This window comes from Pteropus alecto, unplaced genomic scaffold, assembly GCF_000325575.1.
Source record: "Pteropus alecto unplaced genomic scaffold, ASM32557v1 scaffold453, whole genome shotgun sequence".
In the NCBI taxonomy this organism is placed as follows: Eukaryota; Metazoa; Chordata; class Mammalia; order Chiroptera; family Pteropodidae; genus Pteropus; species Pteropus alecto.
This window is the reverse complement of record NW_006433510.1, coordinates 242,493-261,050: the sequence shown is the minus strand read 5'-3', so window position 1 is coordinate 261,050 and position 18,558 is coordinate 242,493. Positions and strand designations below refer to the sequence as shown.

Sequence of the window (18,558 nt, the reverse complement as noted above, 5' to 3'; positions counted from 1 at the left end):
TTAATCAACGTGTATGTTCATGTTACAAACAGAAAGCAGTCATTATTGACCTAGAGTGTCTTTATTAAAAGAATATCTAGAAGATCCAATCATGCATGAATTTGTTTTTGACTATATGTTACTTATGTCTCATGTTACACATTTTGAAAATACCAGCAATGCCTTTCATAGTCACTGGATTACAAAAGACTCTGAAGTACAATAATCATTACACAAGAAAATGACAGTGTGTTTGGCTGTTTTAGAAGTCCAGCTGACTTGGGCTTTTCCATCCAAGGCATGAGGGCCTGGTTTATGGGATGACCAGCTTTTGCAGAGGTGGTTAATATCCAGGAGAAGTATGGCCTCACAATGGTAGCTAGGTCCTTCAGACTTGTGAGGCCTATTTGTCTCCAGCTGCCATTGCCAGATATTGGTCTGCACATAACAGCACTGCCTGGACTCACTGGCTCCTGTGAAGTCAAAGAGAGAATTTAGACTCAAGTCACTATCTCAATGTTTTACTTAATCCTAGACTTTGTAAAATGGGCAGTAAGAGAAAGTATTCTCGAGAGAGGGAGACTTCAAATAGGTACATTAAAAAAAATCATCATTACCAAATAGATTCCTATCTAGGCAACATTACAAATAAAATCCTGAGAATTAGTTTATAAAGAGGTCATTCATAAAACAAAAAATAAAAAAGATTTTTATAGTGGATTCTGAGGAGCAAGAATTCAAGTTATAAGAGAGAGAATTCTATAAAATGCCTATTTGTTTGGAGAGCACCAAGACAGCTCTTAAGTGTGGTTAGAGAAGAGCTAATGTCAGATAAACCAGAGATTAGTAAAATCTATTTTTGAGAAAGTTTGTTCTGTATTTAAAAAAAATTATTCCCTACTGAATGAGAATTTTGTTTCTTATAATTTATGGATGGGTAGTCTATACATCCATATATAGAGAGAGAATATTATAGCTTCTATCAATTATAATTAGAAATTTTAAAACAGAGCTGCTCACCACATTTGTGACAGAGCCTTTGGCCTCAGTCATAAAGCAGACAGAAGAACTGCCTATATCAGGGTAAAGGTATGCACAGCTTGAAGCTCCTGTCACCTGCATCTGTAACATTTCTGGGTTCTCATCTGTCTGCCCTAAAACAACAGATGGAAAATAAAAGTCCCAAGAGACATTTGTAATATTAAAACACCAATTGTTGAAATAAGATTATGATCATCATTATAAATTATTGTCTAACTTTTTATGCTAAGAAGTTTTATTTTCTTATTACTACCATTTCCATCTTACCCCAAAAATTTATCAATTCCAATACTCTCCCTCACTTTTTAAATGCTTCTCTTCATACTAAACAAGTCTATTTTTATTTGTAAAATTAAAAATTTCAATTCGCATCCAGTTTAATTTCCTTAAATAAGTACAAACAAAACAAACCCAACCCTCTTTTCCTTTGTTCTAATGTTAGCATAGAGTTGGAATACAAATTATTTCTACCTTTTTTGTGAAACTTGACTATGCACAGAAAGATCTCCCTTGCATTATTTTTCATCTGTAAAATCCTAGAGTCATCATGAAAACCATCATTTTACAAAACACAAATAACTCTCAGAGCATATCTCTGACTTGTACAAAACTTTAGAATTAGTAATGCAGAAAACTGTGATTAGAGTTCTTACTGGAATTGCAGTATCAAAAATATGGATGCTTTATATCACTAGTTTTAAAACTACTGCCCTAACAAGCAAGTAAGTACTGACCTGGTTTAAGAATTCGTGGCCCAGAAAGCCAGCATTCGGAGCTGTTCAGGTTTTTCATATGGCCCAAAGGTGCCAAGAGCTGAATGGGAGTCTGGACTTCTTGAAGGAGCAGCAATGCTAGATCATTTCTTGCTGCCCCACTCACCAACCGGAATCTTTCATGCAGTAGAATAGTAGATACCTTAACAACTCTCAGAGGTGCCCCAGGGTGCCTCAGGCCCAGTATTACAGCAGTGTCTTCAGGATTCCTGTGTGAGTAGTTAGAGAATAATTAGAATAGATTCACTAGGAAATATGAGCCAGTAAAAGCCACCATATAAGGCTTTCCAAAGTATTTTCTTAGCCACAATGCACAACGTTCCTACTCTGCAACAGGGAAACCAGAAGTCTATGAATAAAGTCAAACACACAACCAATTTTTACAGAGGCATTATCTATCAGAGGTATCGATATCCAAATACACTAAGGGAAATTTCTTAGCCTGAATTAAAGATGTTAAGGGGATAAGAGAGATGGTTCAGGTATAATATTAAGTGAATTTATCCAAAGAAATCTTCAGCAAAGTAATTTGGAGATACTGAATTATGGTGTATTGGAAGAGATAAGATGCAAACTTACATATTCCTGACACAGTGGGCAGCAGTGAGAACCCAAGAGTTGCTAACAATAGAACCACTACAAATTTGACTGCCACAGCTAATGATCATGGCCTGCCAAGGCATGGCATACCGCAGAGAAATCCGATCTGCCAAAGCTGAGAAAAAAACAGTAAAGGTAAATTCATCAGAATTGTTATCCTTGATCCATATTTCTGCATCCCCCTCACCCTGCCCCCTGCTCAGCTTTGCTGATACATAATTGACACGCAACATTCCATAAGATCAAGGTGTACAACAGGATAATTGATAAACATATATAATGCACAATAACTACATCAATAACTTTAGTGAATATATCTATCACCTCACCTCACACATTTGTGTGCATGTTGAAAACATTTACGATCTACTCACTTAGCAACTCTGAAGTATGCAGTAGAGTATTATTAACTATAGTTAATATGCTGTATAAGTGGTCCCCAAAATCATGCATATTAAAACTGGATGTTTGTACCCTTTGATCACAATCACCCACTTCCACCATCCACACTCATGCCCATCTTTAAAAGTCTTTTATTCATTCTAATTCTGCTAAACATATCAATGTTATTAAAATTGCTTTGTAAACAAAAACTGAATTTTTGTGTTCATACTATTTCCCTGAAAAGAATGTTCCCCTTGTTATTATCATCCCAAGTCTGTGATTTCTTTATGGCTCAGTTTAAATTCTCTTTAGTCTCGCTGTTGGGTCCTATTTCAGCTCTCTCTCTTGCAATATAGCTGTTAGCTAGTTAGGATTTATTGATGTGGTAGGCAATAAAAACAATGAAAAATCGATTCAAAATGTTAGAGAAATAAATTTAAAATTTTAATGTAACTGGAACTGGAGGGGGATGAGCTTACTAAAATTAAAATCTTGGTGAGATCAAATAGATACAATAATAAGAGATTCATATTTGAAGCTCAGGAAACAATTTATATTTAAAAAAAGAATTTTAGAGTTCCACAGAAAAGTGAGTTGAAGCAATGGTAGTTAATAGCTATACTAAAAATGGAGAAGATACATCTATAAAAAGATGAAAATAGAACTAAGAATCTTCAGTGAAATACAGTCTTTGAGTTCTCTGAGTGAAAAATACTCTGAAAGATTTAAGCAAAGAAGTGAGACGGCCTTGCTTATGTTTTAAAAGCATCATTTGCTATTGGTGTGGTAATTAGGTGAAAACAGTCTGTGGGAATATGATTTTTCAGAAATAGATTTCTAAAGAAGAAGGGAAGGAAGAAGAATGAGAAATAGCTATTAATGGTAGGTAGTGTGCGGATTTCATAATAGTCAAGGAAGGGAGGAAGAGTCACGGTGTGATAGAGTTGGGTGCACAGGAACGTAGAAGTCACTCTGTATTGCCTACCAACCAAAAATATATATTTAACTAAAAATTTTATCATTACATTTGTAAGGAAGTGTGCAGCAGTAAAGAAATAACTTTGTGTTAGAAGAATAAGAAATCTGAGTCTCTGTGCTAGCCTTGTTCTTCTTTGTTCCTAAGAACATAATCAATACATTTCACTTCTCTGGCTTTCAGAGAAATTGATTAAGATAATTATAAAAATCTTGTCACCTATATCGCATAGGGATATTGTGAAAGTTAAATAAAATAATACACCAAGTATGAACTGCCTTTTAAGCCATGAGGTAAATGATTCCCATTACTTCCTTGGTATAAAAACTTATGATGAATTTCTCAGGAAAAGAGCTTCCTCTCCCCTTATCTACTTCCAATATCCTCTTCTTTTCCTTTCCTTCTCATACCTCCCTCACTACCATTTTCTTGGGCCTTACTCTGAGGCTGTGGCAGAGAGATGAAGTGTGGCCGAATAGAAGCAGTAGTGGAGGTAACACCTGACGCATTCGTAGAGGTAGAGACTGAAAGGGAGATGGAAGCAGAAGTAGTCATTGGCCCTTGCTGGTACCAGGGTGCATGGCTGGGCCGTGTAACTCCTTGGAGCCAGAAAAGGAAAGGGCTCACTTGGCTGAAGACGTAGGGCTTTGTGCAATGTTCATCAAAGTTACTCAAGATTCCCACCTGCACCCATATGTCCTTTTGTTGCAGATGGCACACTAGAGGTGCCCCCAGGTCACCCTGCAAGAAACAAGGAGCAAAACATTCACAGATACTTTAAAGGAGGCTAGGAAGTAACTTCAGGTGTTCAATATTCATCTGTTTCTCTCTGAATTTTATACCCCCTCAACTTTTCACCTTACAGCCAGCCTCCCCCACAGCTTTCTTGGCTTCAACGCAGAAAGTGAATTCATTTAGCTTGGGCCAAAATTGGGCACAAGAGCTGACTTTCAGGATGCTTAGGTGCCTTTTCTGCAGAATTCCGGGACTTCCTGGTGAAAAACAGAAAATAAATTTTTTTTCTTTAGCCTATATTGGAGGAAGGAATATAGCTGAAGAGAAAGATAATAACCTATCTACTTTACATGAGAAAGGAAACCCTCTTTCTAAATGTGTCAGTCTTACCTCCTATCAGTGACTATTGTATTACTCACCCCTCATAAGGGACCAACTGGGTAGCCAGCAGTCATACAGTTGTATATTTTTCTCTTGCTCCAGGCTCTCCTCCAGGCAGATAGGAAGCACCAGTGGTTGAAAATGCAGTGGCTGCTTCAGGAAGATTAGCCCAGGTCCCAAAGGTCCCTTAGGGCCTACATACGGCATGGCGCGGTGAATGCCTACAGTCTGAGCTTGAGTAGGTTCCTGAAGATCAATAAGTCCCACCTGGACCAGGGCCAGGGCTTCTGAGTTTTTTCTGGTGGAGAGGAATTTATCAAACCTTTTGTTATTACATTATTTCAATGTGAAAAAGAACCTTGCACTTAACATGAATCACATGAAGTCCAGGTGAGCACTAAAGTACTACTCTAATTCCCTCTCTCCTTGTTGCCAACACACACTGTTTTATTAAGCACCACATGTGTGAAGATCTTCAGGTATGGTTAGATAAATATTACAATGCAATCCACATCCTTGTTAAAAAAAATAAAAAACACCTGACTTAAAACAAGTTGTTATACACCCTAACGTTTATTATGTTTAACTCTTAGTGATACTAAAGTTGAAATTTAGAAATTGAAATATCCCACTTGCAAGATGTGAGATTTTGGATAGTTACTCCCTCTTCCTGAGCTTTGTTTGTCTTGTCTGTAACTAATGGCTTTACTTCAGTATGTTAAAGTGAGAAATAGATTTTGGATAGTTACTCCCTCTTCCTGAGCTTTGTCTTGTCTGTACTAATGGCTTTACTTCAGTATGTTACAGTGAGAAATAAAATTATGTACCCAAAAGAAAATTTTAAGAGAGTCATAGTTATTATTCTTCTAGAGATTAATAAATGATTTTAAGAGACAAAGTTCTTCAAGTCATAAAATGTAAAATTGTGATTCTAATGTAGGTAATAATTTATATTGAGGATACTGTTCATCATTTTATAGGTAAAATTATATAAACATAAAATTTTAAATTGTATTAATTTAGATCCTGAGATTATCCCTAAAAAACAGCTAAAACACTAACTTGGATATACATGAAGCTATTAAGAGATAGAGAGCACACACTTTGTCTTTAGCTAAGGAAATATATCACATGATTACCAAAAGAAAGGAATACCAAATTTTATTTCTGTAGCTAAGAAAGACTATCTATCTTCTTAAAAAAAAATTTTTTAAAAAGATACCTATTAACAATCTCTAAGTTATACTTTATAATGATATAAAATTAACTTTCAAATGACACTCAGACTTACATGAAATTCGCACATCTAGCTGTGGTAAGGATCCACTGTTCATTCAGTATAGAACCAGCACAGAAATGAGAGAAAGAGAGTTGCAATGAAACCATCCAAGGGAATTCACCAACTTCTGCCTCCCAGCAGTTGGGACAATGAGGCACGAGGCCAGGGCGTAAGCCACACTCTGCAGAAGAAATCCACACATGGGATAAGATGAAGTTAGTGCTATTACCCTCTTTTCCCTGAACGTGTTGATTTCCTATTTTTAGATTTTAGGAAAATGTTTGTAAATCTTTAACTTTGGGGAAATGCTTGGAAATATCTTTTAATCCTACAAACGTAGCTAGAGTAACAAAGATCTGCCTACTCTGAGAATAATATGAGGTATCTCCATTCATTCCTCAAGTGGAATAATAAAGCATTTCTAAATACTAAAAGTGTTTTTCTAGTACAGTAAGCTGAAAGAAACTAGGTTTACAATACTTAGGTCTTAAACTCTTTCTGGCAAAAATGAGGTATTCTTCTCTCAATATGTGGACATATTTTAAGATTACATTATTCATCCCCCGCTTTTCTGATGCAGGTAATAATTTGAATTTTCACTCTACCAAAGTTTGAGAACATGACCTCTGAGTTAATCAGAAACTCTGATTTTAGGCTTCAAGACTTTGGTCCCAAGAATAACTAAACTAGATAACGAGGCTGAACTTACCTGTGGTTTCATGAGAAATAACAGCTGTCTTGAAGAGCCAGAAAGCCTGGAGACTCTCTTTCCAGACCAAACCCAGATGACACTCAGCCAAGGAAACATTGAGTTCTGAATTCTTGAGAGGCTCTTGTTCAGGCTGTTTAGACTTAGTTTCAAATTCAGATCCAGGCGTCTGATAAGGTTGCTTTGTTAAAAGTGTGATTGGAGCAGCACGCAGGGATGACAAACCATGAGAAAGAATGGTCTCCTCAGTAAATTTTGAGGTAGATAGTTTCTGGGGAGAATTATCAGAAGAGGCTAAGGTCAAAAGGACAGGAGAGAAGGCCGTAGGAGAAAGAATGGAGCAATAAGGGAAAATACAGGATGAAGGAAATGTGCAAGAAAAAAGCAACGAACAGGAAGGGGACAAAGTACATGCAGTTGGCAGAGAACAAGGAACGAGAAAGGAAAAAGATGGATAAAGAGTGCTAAGAAAATTAGGTGAGACATCAGGGCTTCCTTTTGTTTTGGTGATTTGTAAGTTACTGCTAAAGTTCAGATAATTGACTCTTCCAGGAAGCCAGGTGCTTGAAAGGGTAAGAAGGAGAATGTTTGTAAGCTCACTAGGTAGGAGAGAATGGATTTGATCTTGGCTTTCTGTTGCAGGTATCTCAGTTGACAAAGCTATTATAAAATACTGATCTGCGGAAAGGATACTTTCTGTTTGTAAAAAAGGTACACGTTCAGACCAGGAGCCAAATTGACTAGTTAATGGAGTTGCTCTATCTGGCTCAGCTTCAAGAGGAACAAATGATGAAATTATATCAGCTTTATAATGGCCGTCAGGCTTTATTTCTTTTTCATGTGGGATCCATGTTTTGACTTTGTCAGATTTATGTATAGTGGAGGATGCAATAATGTCAGTTTCAGGGTGGGCCCAGAGCCTGCCTTCTTGGGTTTCAGTCTGTATCCAAGACTTAACTATGCCAACTTCAGAGTAGATCCAAGGACTGAATACTTGAAATTCTGAATGGGTCCATGGTATGACTTTATTCATTTGAATATGGAACCAAGATCTGACTGTATCAGCTTCCATATTGACCCAGGGTTTGACTGCTTGGGTTTCAGGGTACAACCAAGGTTGATTTGTAACAGCTCCTTGCTGAGTCCAGGGGTGAACTACAGAAATGTCAGTCTGGGTCAAGAGACTGTCTGTCTGAGAGTCAGGTTGAATCCAGGGTCTAGTTGTATTACTTTGAGTCTGTAACAAAGGAGTAATTGTATCAACTTCAGATAAAGTTATAGGTTTTACTACTTGTCTTTCAGTCTGTGACCAAATATGGAGTGTTTCAGTTTCAGGCTGGGTACTGGGTCTAGCCGTATTAGCTTTCTGCAGATTCCAAGGTCTGACTGAATCTACTTGAGTCTGAAACCAATGTCTTATTACTGTATTAGTATCCACCTGGGTTGAGGGGTAGATTTTTAAAGTTTCAGCCAAGGTCCACGATCTGATTGCAGCAGCTTCAAGGTGGATCCAGGGTTGAATTGTAGCAGTTTCAAGTTTGGTCCAGGATCTGATTGAATTACTTTCATACTGAGTCCAAGGGATGATTATACCAACTTCATTTTGAGTCCAGGAACACGGCATTTGAGATTCAAATTGGTACTGGGGCCTAATTGTACCATTTTGCATTGGGTACCAAAATGTGACTGTATCCACTTCAGTCCAGGAACTGACAAATTGTAGTTCAGGCTGGGTCCATGATTTTTCATGATAGGTCCAGAGTCTGGCTGTGTTGCTTTCAGTTTGGGTCCAGAGTTGGGCTAAATCACCTTCAGGATGAATCCAAGATCTGACTGTATTAGCTTTGTGCTGGATCCAGGGGTGGGCTCTTTGCCATTTTGGTTGGATCCTGGGAGTAGCTATTTGAGATTGAGGTTGAGTGCCATGTCTTATTGCACCAAACTGAGTCTGGAACCAACATCTGACCATATTAATGTCGGTCACGGTCAAGGGTTTCGCTGCTTGCATTTCAGACTGGGGCAATAGTGTAAACATATTAGCTTCAGATTGTGTCCAGGGCCTCACTGTTTCAGATTCAGGCTGGGCCCAAGGTCTGAAAGTACTACTTTTAGGTTGAGTCCAGAGACTGATTATGCCAGCTTCATTTTTGATCCATGGTCTTACTATATCTGCTTCAGAAAAGGTCCAAGATCTCACTGTGTCTCCTTCAGACCAGTTCTCGGGATGAAATACACCCGTTTTTGTCTGAACCCATGATAAGATTGTGGCAGTCTCAGGTTGAGCCAAGAGATCCACTCTACCAGGTCCAAATTGAGTCAAGGTATTCACTGTTTGAGATTCTGATAGGTCCCAGGGTCTTATTCTTGTTGTTTCAGTTTTCAACCAAGATCTGCTAATATCAGCTTCAGAGTGGAGCCAGAGTCTGGCTGCTTGAGGCAAGGGCACTACCCAGGATATAAATGTTCCAAATTTAGACAAGGCCCATGAGTTGATATTATCAGTCTCAGGATGTGTCCAAAGAAGGGAAGCTTGATTCTCAACTGTAATCAAGGATCGAGTAGTATCAATATGCGGATGCAATAAAATACTAAATATACTAGGTTCAGGCATTCTCCAGGGTTGCTTAGACTCAGTTTTAATCATTGTCCACAATTTTGCTGTATCATTTAGATTCTGTGTGTATGAATTTACTGCTAGAGAATCAGACTGCATCCAGAATATGACTGAGGAAATTGTAGACTGTGTCCAGCTTACTAGTGGAGATTCAGTCTGAGGCTGTGGCATGACTGTGGCATCTACAGCCTCTGCCCAGGGATTCACTGCTGCAGTTGGGGTCCAGGGTATGTCTGTTTCAGCTACAGCCTCTGCCAAGGGATTAACTGCTGCAGATTCAGTCGGGGTCCAGGGTATGTCTGTTTCAGCTACAGCCTCTGCCAAGGGATTAACTGCTGCAGATTCAGTCGCTGTTTGAGATTCTGATAGGTCCCAGGGTCTTATTCTTGTTGTTTCAGTTTTCAACCAAGATCTGCTAATATCAGCTTCAGAGTGGAGCCAGAGTCTGGCTGCTTGAGGCAAGGGCACTACCCAGGATATAAATGTTCCAAATTTAGACAAGGCCCATGAGTTGATATTATCAGTCTCAGGATGTGTCCAAAGAAGGGAAGCTTGATTCTCAACTGTAATCAAGGATCGAGTAGTATCAATTTGCGGATACAATGAAATACTAAATATACTAGGTTCAGGCACTCTCCAGGGTTGCTTAGACTCAGCTTTAATCATTGTCCACAATGTGACTGTATCATTTAGACTCTGTATGTACGAATTTACTGCTAGAGAATCAGACTGCATCCAGAATATGACTGAGGAAACTGTAGACTGTATCCAACTTACTAGTGGAGATTCAGTCTGAGGCTGTGGTATGACTGTGGCATCTATAGCCTCTGCCCAGGGATTCACTGCTGCAGATTCAGTTGGGGTCCAGGGTATGTCTGTTTCAGCTACAACGTCTGCCCAGGGATTCACGGCTGCAGATCCAGTTGGGGTCCAGGGTATGTCTGTTTCAGCCACAACGTCTGCCCAGGGATTCACTGCTGCAGATTCAGTCAGGGTCCAGGGTATGACTGTGGCAGTTGCAGTCTCTGACCAGGGATTCACTGATGGGAAGTCAGTCAGGGTCCAGGGTATGACTGTGGCAGTTGCAGTCTCTGACCAGGGATTCACTGATGGGAAGTCAGTCAGGGTCCAGGGTATGTCTGTTTCAGCCACAACCTCTGTCCAGAGATTCATTGCTGGAGATTCAGTCTGGGTCCACGGTGTAACTGTTGCCGCTGTAGCCTCTGCCCAGGGATTCACAGATAGAGAGTCAGTATTGGTGCACTGTGTTATTATGTCTTTCAAAGGATTTGTCTCAGTCTTTAATTCTGGAATTTCAGTACAAGGTGTGACCATGTCAGATACAGTCTGTGCCCATCCATCTATTGCTGGAGGTTTAGTTTGAGTCCACTGTATAACACTCTCAGATACAGGCTGTATCCAGGGTGTTACAGCTGCAGAATCAGCCGGAGTCCACAGTATGTCTACATCGGCTATGGATTGTGTCCATGGATTCACTGCTGGAGATTCATCCTGACTCCATAGTGTGACCAAGGAAGCTGCAGCCTCAGTCCAGGTTTTTCCTAAAGATTCTGCTTGAGTCCATGCTGTGACTGTACCACTCTCAGCCTCTGTCCAGGTACTTATCGCTGGAGATTCAATCTGAGACCATGGCGGAATTGTGTCCACAACAGGTTGTATTGAGGAATTTATTCCTAAGATCTCTGCCTGGGACCAAGTTGTGACTGTATTCACTTCAGATTGTGCCCAAGGACTTACTTCTGGATTTCCTCTCTCAGTCCATGTTGACATACTCTCAGTTTCAGGCTGTCTCCAGGAATTTAGTGCTAAAGACTCTGTTGGGGTCCATGTTATGACTGCATCATTTTCAGACTTTTTCCAGGAATATAATAAAGGAGACTCAGCCTGAAGATACAGTGTGGCTGTATCATCTATAGCCTGTGTCCATGAATTCATTGCTGGAGATTCAGCTTGGGTCCACTGTGTTATTGTCCCAGCTATAATGCCTGTCCAAGGAATTACTGCAGAAGACTCACCGTGGGTCCATGGTGTGATTACATCAGCTTTAGACTGTGTCCAAGGACTTATTGCTAGGGATTCAACTTGGCTTTGTGGTATGGCTGTATCACTTTCAAACTGTATCCAGGGATTTACTACTGGAGATTCAAACTGGGTCAATGTTGTCACTATGTCAGCTATAGTTTTTGTCCAGGGATTTATTTCTGAAGTTTTACCCTGGGCCCACAATGTGACTGTATCAGCTACAGGCTGTGTCCAGGGATTTATTGCTATAGATATAGCCTGAGTCCTCTGTATTACTGTATCAGATGCAGGATGTGCCAAGAGCTTTTGTCCTGGAAATTCAGTCTTTGCCCACGTTGTGACAGGTTTAGTTAACAACTGTCTCCAATAATTTACAGCTGGAGTTTCACTCTGGATCGATGGTGTGACTGTTTCAGTTTCTGACTGTGTCCAGGGATTTACTTCTAGAGATTCAGCCTGAGTCGATGGTATTAAAGTATCTGCATCATTTTGTGCCCCAGTGTTGATCATACCAATATCTGGCTGAATCCAGGGTCTTACTGGGTCAGCTTCATACTGTGTCCAGAGCCTAACATTATTGCCTTCTTGTTCATCCCAGAGTCTGACTGTGTTAGCATCACGCTGTACCCAGGCTTTTACCTTATCATCCACAGGTTGGTTCCAGGGACTGTCTCTTTCCATTTCAGACCGTATCCAGTGATGTGCTGTTTTCATTACTGGTTCTGTCCACAGTATGACCGTCTCCATTTGTGTGTGGAACCAAAGTTTGACATTATCAGTCTCAGACTGAGTCCTAGGTCTGGCTATATCACCTTCAGGTTGGGTCCAGGAGTGGGCTCTTTGAAATTCTGTTTCAGTCCAAGGTTTGAATGTATCCACTTGAGGATGCAACCAAGATCTGACTATATTAGCTTCAGGCTCAAACCAGGACATGTCTGTCTGAGAGTCAATTTGGCTCCAGGTTCTGATCTTATCAGTTCGTGTCTGCAACCAATGTCTGACTGCATCAGTTTCAGGGCTTGTCCAGTGTAGGTCTATATCAACCTTAGATTGTGTCCAGAAACTAAATGTAGATGATTCAGGCTTTGCCCATGATTGGATGCCACCACCTTCAGACTGAATCCATGGTTTGACCATGTTAACATCATTCTGAATCCAGGGATGCCGTGTTTTAAGGTCTGGCTTGGTCCTCGGTATCATTTGATCAGATTTAGTCCAGAACCAAGATCTGGCTTTATCAGCTTCAGGCTGTTTCCAGGGTCTGATTGTTTCAATTTCGCTGGAGGACCAAGATCTAATTGTATTTGCTTCTCGTTGGGTCCAATGTTTGCCTTTTTCTTCTTTAGTTCTAGGTCTGACTATTTGAATTTTAGGCTGAATCCAGGGTATGATTATTTCAGTCTTGGTCTGTAACCATGGTCTGATTGTATCAGCTTTCAGCTGAGAAAAAGGTCTTTCTGCTTGGGTTTCTGACTGAGTACAGGTTTGGACTATGTCAGCTTCAGACTGAGTTCGGGATCTGATCATATCAACTTTAGAGTGAATTAAAGGCTTCATTAGATTAGTAATAGGATTGAACAAGAGCCAAGATGTATATTCAGTCTTCATCTGGGGTTTGATTGTAATAGTATCATGTTTGCTCAACATGATACTATACATTTGACTTGAGGGTCTGATTACACTTGCCTTATACTGGGCCCAAGACATAACAGAACTTCCTGTAGATGGCGCCAAAGAAAAGGGCATATTAAACTCTGAGTAAGTCCAAAGTTGAGTTGACTTAGGTTCGGGGAGAATCCAGTATTCATTTGTCTTTTCAATAGGCTCTTGAAATCCAACTATATTTGGACCTGGCTGGAACCAAGGTTCCAAGGTATGGGTTACTGTTGGATATTGGTATCTATTTGCATTTAGTGTGGAATGAGTCTTGAATTCAATTTCATTATCTATTAAAGGGACCCATGGATATTGGTTATAGGTTACAGGTTTAACAACAGAGTTAACTTTACCAGCTACATAGTGTATTTGGGTTCTAACATTCTCTTCACTAGATTGAACCTGCATCACTGTTCCTGTTTTTTCTAGCACACTATGTGTCCAAGGTCCAACATCAGGGGTGATTTCTAGCCAGGGTCTAGCTAGAAGTTGACCATCAAAAGGAATCTTAGTAGCTTGCACTTGAGACTGGACAGTAGTAATCTCAGAAGGAATCTGGGATCCACCTATGTCACTTGAAAACAGAACCCAGGTTTCATCAGCATTAACTAGTGGTAGAGTATGAAGGCCAATTATACTGACTGATTGTTTAACCCAAGATCTTACTGACTCAGTCATAGTTCTATGTTGATGTTTCACTGCATCTTTCTGAGGAAGGTCCCAGGGTATAGGTATACCAGTTGTTGGACGATTCTGGGGGTCAGAAAGACCCAAAGGTTCAGAAATATCAGCTCTTGGGGTACTCCAGGGATCAGCTATCACAGAAGGATCCCATGGTTTGGCAATAGGAAAGGTCCAAGATTTAACCACTGGTGATTTGCTAGCTGAGTATTGCTGACTATGTTGAAGGTGTAAGTGTCTACTGCCAGGGAAAGAATCTCTATTATTTGAGCCAAAAAATACTGGAGGACGATTCCGGCGCTGTCTCTTTAGTGGCAAAGTGTCTAATCTCCTATATGATTGTATAGTCAATCCATGGGAAGTCAAAATGGCAGAGTCTCTGTTCAGGCTAAGCCTGTTTTGTGGACTATGTTCTACCCTGGGAGAAAAACTGCAGGGTAGGGAAAAAATAGGATCCAGCAGCTTCTGGGATGCCTCAATAAGCCATCTCATCCAAGATAGGTATGGGGCCATCTTGATGACAAGAATAGGATCATAACAGGCCATTGAGGACTCACTGACCAAGCCTACCAGCTCCCAATGGTTGCTAAAGAGACAGAGAACAGGACTGCCCTGCTGTACCTGAATGAGGAAACAGAGAATTCATATATATGATATAGATAGATAGACATATGTAGGATGCATATATTAAAATATGTCACATATATCAATTGCATATAAATATCTAATACATTTATGAATCATAAACTATATGAATGCATATTTACATATTTATTAAAACATTTATATATTACATATATACTAATATTTTTAACATTAAACATATAAGATTCATATATTTTTCTACCACATACAATTCCATGTGACAAGGCAAAAGAGTAATAAATGTTATATGGTACATACTTCAAGGAGCTCTAGAAGCTGACTTAGGTACAAATAATTGAAAGAGGAAAACCAAATGCTAAGTGGGGAATTTAGAGAAAACTCTAAAATAATAAATTAGATATTCAACATCTTTTTTTACAAATTTCTTAGCTGGCTATTTCTAGGCAGAGCACAACTAATACAATTATATGTATTGGTTGTGTTTATCTCTATCATTTCCACTGCCATTGCTGTGCTTCAAATCATTGTCCTTTTTTTCTCCCATCATACTCTTGTTTTCAAGCCATTACCATTTCTGTTTCCCTGTCACACCCACCCTTATTTTATGGTTTGTTCTTCCAGGAGGCCGAATGATATTGAGAATAAAAGCCAAAGGCTTCATTAGTCTCTGAACTCAACTATAGACAGTTTTCATTTGCTCATTTGCTACCATTATACTTGCTTTATTCTAGTATTAGAAATTTTCTAATAGCTTCTTTTGCCTGGGATTTTCTTTCTTCAAAAATTCATGGTAAGTTGATTACTCAAAAGCTTTAGGCCTTTGCTGAAATAAAAGTCTTTTAAAAGGCCTTCTGTGCTGCTCCTATTCTGATGGCACATTTTCTACATCTATCACTAATTATTTTCTTGGAAGTTACTTTTACCAGTCACATTTTATTTTTTTATTTGTTGCCCGTAACTTGTAAGCATCATAAGGGTAGGACAATTATATACCTTTTAAACTCTCAAATCTCAGCACACCAAACCAGGTTTAGGCACTCAGTGAGTAATGAGTATATGATTCCTAATTGTTCTGCTTTGCATGACAGAGTTATAATGATGAAATAAATGTGAAGAGTACAAAGGTTATTTAACAGACTATTAAATAGATTCCTGAATAAATCTGATGTCTTTCATTTATTATTCTGTGGCCCCCACTGCTTAAGTAATCAAGTCCATATATCATTACTTTATAATGTAGTCCCAACTTATTTTTCTACTCCCATTTCTTCTGTATCTCTCATACCAACATTTTCTCCAAAAGTTTTACTGCTCAAATATTATCTATGCATTAGATGTTCTTCCTTTAATTACATAGTGCATCTCTGTAGTTAAGAGCTCCTTTGCTTTCAAACTTTTAAGCATCACCTTCCTCTGGTCAGTATGAAGATAAAATTGACCCTGTCTACATTGTGCCTCTATTATTCACTATACAGATGTCTATAATACTGACAAAATTATATTGCAGTTAATTATTATATTATGTGGTACTTTAAATTTATCTCCTATCAAATCATAAGCTCCCAGATGACTGAATACACGCTGGGATTTTCTGAGTTGGGACCAAGTCTGTTTTTTCCCCATACAGTGTCAGATTTGTATCCCCTATTTGTACGGTTAATTTGTCTTCCTTAATTTCAAGTTTCTTAAATATTGATTTCAAGGCTCTTTCTTCTCTTAGTCCTTTAGACTTCACAAAGTCCTGGCAATTTGTTTAATGAAAGAAATATTAATGTAATCTCATGTTTCTCCTCCTTCAGGAATTCTAATCTCTGCCATACCAGCAAATTTCAAATGGCCTTTTTCATTTTTACTTTTTTCTTTTTGCCTTAAGTTTCTGTCCAGCCCTTTTTTTTTCTTAAACTCTATCTTATAAAATAATTATTCTCTCTAAAATGTACTAAATTATCTCCTAGGTTGAGGGTTAGACAAAAGACCATATCCTTAAAAAATAATTAGTTATTAGCAGATATTCGTTTTTCATTTTGTTATTTCTGTAACCTCAGGACAAATAGATAATGATTATAACTCATAAGTGTAGACTTTTATTTTTCATAAATACTCAGTTGATGTTTGCTAAATTAAATTGTTTGTATTCTAACAACCAAACCCAATCCAAGAATTGTAACCTCATGTTCTTCCCATTGTTTCAAAGATATCTGTGGTAAGTTCTCTATCCCTAAATTTTCTCAATAAAAATATTTCTTGCTTTATTTATTTGTGATGTTATGTTTTATATAATCATGATCTACATTTATATATATGTATATAGAAGATCATATGATTATATAATAACCATAAACATTACATCTGTGCATTACATGTGGAAACACTTAATATGATATTTGCCTTTAAAAATTTTTAAGCATACAGTACAAGACTGTTAACTGCATATACTATGATGTACAATATCTCCAGAACTTATTTATCTTGTATAAATGAAAGTTTATATTCATTTCATAGAATTTCACAAATAGTTTTACATCACCCCCAGTGGTAACTTTGCCTTATATAGTTAGTACCCAGCATTCTTCTTGTGCTTGACTCCAGATGCATAGATTGTTCCTTTCAGTCAGGTGGAGATGTTGTTTTTGGCAGAATGAGAGGTCCAGCAGCTTAACTGACAGCTTCTTAATACTGGTCCCCAAAATATTGCTGTCTGAAAGAATATAGTACAGATATGAGTTATTAAGTCTCTTAAGCATTTTATAGCATAGCTTCCTAAGATTTTTACACTATAGCTTTCCATCATTTAATTATATAGAATTTCTGAGCTATCCAGACTTCTCCCTTTCTTCCATTTTTTCTCTTATACACTATTTTTGAGCTGTACCCAAATCCTTTTTAAATGGAATAATAAAACACAATAATTGTAACCCATGATATTGTCACTTCACTTCCTTAAGGACTAAGTCTTTACCCCTGTAAAATGGAGTAATATGGATATAATTATTTTTATAAAACTTTAAGCTCTTTCTTTTCTCATCATTCTTTTAATATTAATGTCTGAGCTATGATATAGAGAATATGACTTCTGTGGCTTACTCTGATATTGGTATACCCTGCAGTGTCTGTACTGGCAATTATAACAACTCTTCCAGAAGATGTTATAAGTGGGTGAAAGTGGCATTTCTTCTCTCCTGATAGGGTATTGCAGGAGGACCACTCCTATGTTTCCTTTCACTTGATCTGTTCCAAGTTGTGGAGCAAACCCAGGGTGCAGACATAGTTTGTGGTCAAATAAGGTATCTTCTTGGTTAATGATTCCTGAAATTTCAGAGTGCAAATGCTTCCTAAGGGAATAGGAAAAATGAAGAATAATGTTATAAACTTAGAGTGAGAAAACATTTCATTGAACTTCCATTCAACCTGAAATGTTTAAATTGGTAAGGCCCTTACATGCTTAGCAGTGTAATCTGACAACTTTGTACTTTCTATCCATGTAAATTAATGTTTTATCTTACAAATTAAATAGAATTTGACTTTTAGAGCTTTAAGCTTCATTTGTAATACAATAGTTTCTGAAGAAAAGTCTATTTAATGTATCAAAATCCAAGGCAAATAGTTAATTATAATGAATCAAATATAAAAAGTATATATAACTATATCATCTGTCTCATGGCCCTCACTATACTTACAGTTTAATCAGACAGCTGGCTGTTGAGAGGATCCACCATTGATTCAGAACAATGCCCTGACAGGTTTCAGGCATGGGCACTAGCCATGGGATGTTGTTGGACACTGACAATGAGGTCATCCTTGGGGTCAATGAGTTTAACCACTGCTTTTGAGAACTGGGTGCTAAAAGGGTCAGATAGGGAGGGGAAGAAGTAAACATTACATGAAAAATAACATAATGTTGAATGGTTAATAATATATTTGTTATTCTACTTTTCTGTATAATGAAGAGGAGACTATAGAGAAGAATGAGAAGGAATATTTAAAAGGTGACAAAAATACAAGATTATGTGATATAGAATCAAGAACATCTTCCCTATTACTAACATAAACAAGAGGAGAAAAAAATCTAAAGCGTCTGTAACTTACCACCACAGCAGTGAA

At 38.2% G+C, this 18,558-nt stretch overlaps 1 protein-coding gene across 1 annotated transcript; it reads right to left on the bottom strand.

Annotated features, from left to right (window-relative positions):
- Positions 1-45: 45 nt before the first annotated feature.
- LOC112476974 lies at positions 46-18,328 on the bottom strand. Its single transcript, XM_025044285.1, has 13 exons — positions 18,135-18,328; positions 17,542-17,789; positions 17,019-17,155; positions 10,530-14,472; positions 6,858-9,821; positions 6,161-6,329; positions 4,908-5,167; positions 4,612-4,745; positions 4,194-4,494; positions 2,373-2,508; positions 1,755-2,002; positions 1,000-1,133; positions 46-452 (listed from the first exon to the last, which is right to left on the bottom strand). The coding sequence occupies exons 1-13, from the start codon at positions 18,251-18,253 to the stop codon at positions 180-182; spliced, it is 9,066 nt and encodes a 3,021-aa protein (XP_024900053.1). The 5' UTR covers positions 18,254-18,328; the 3' UTR covers positions 46-179.
- Positions 18,329-18,558: the final 230 nt, after the last annotated feature.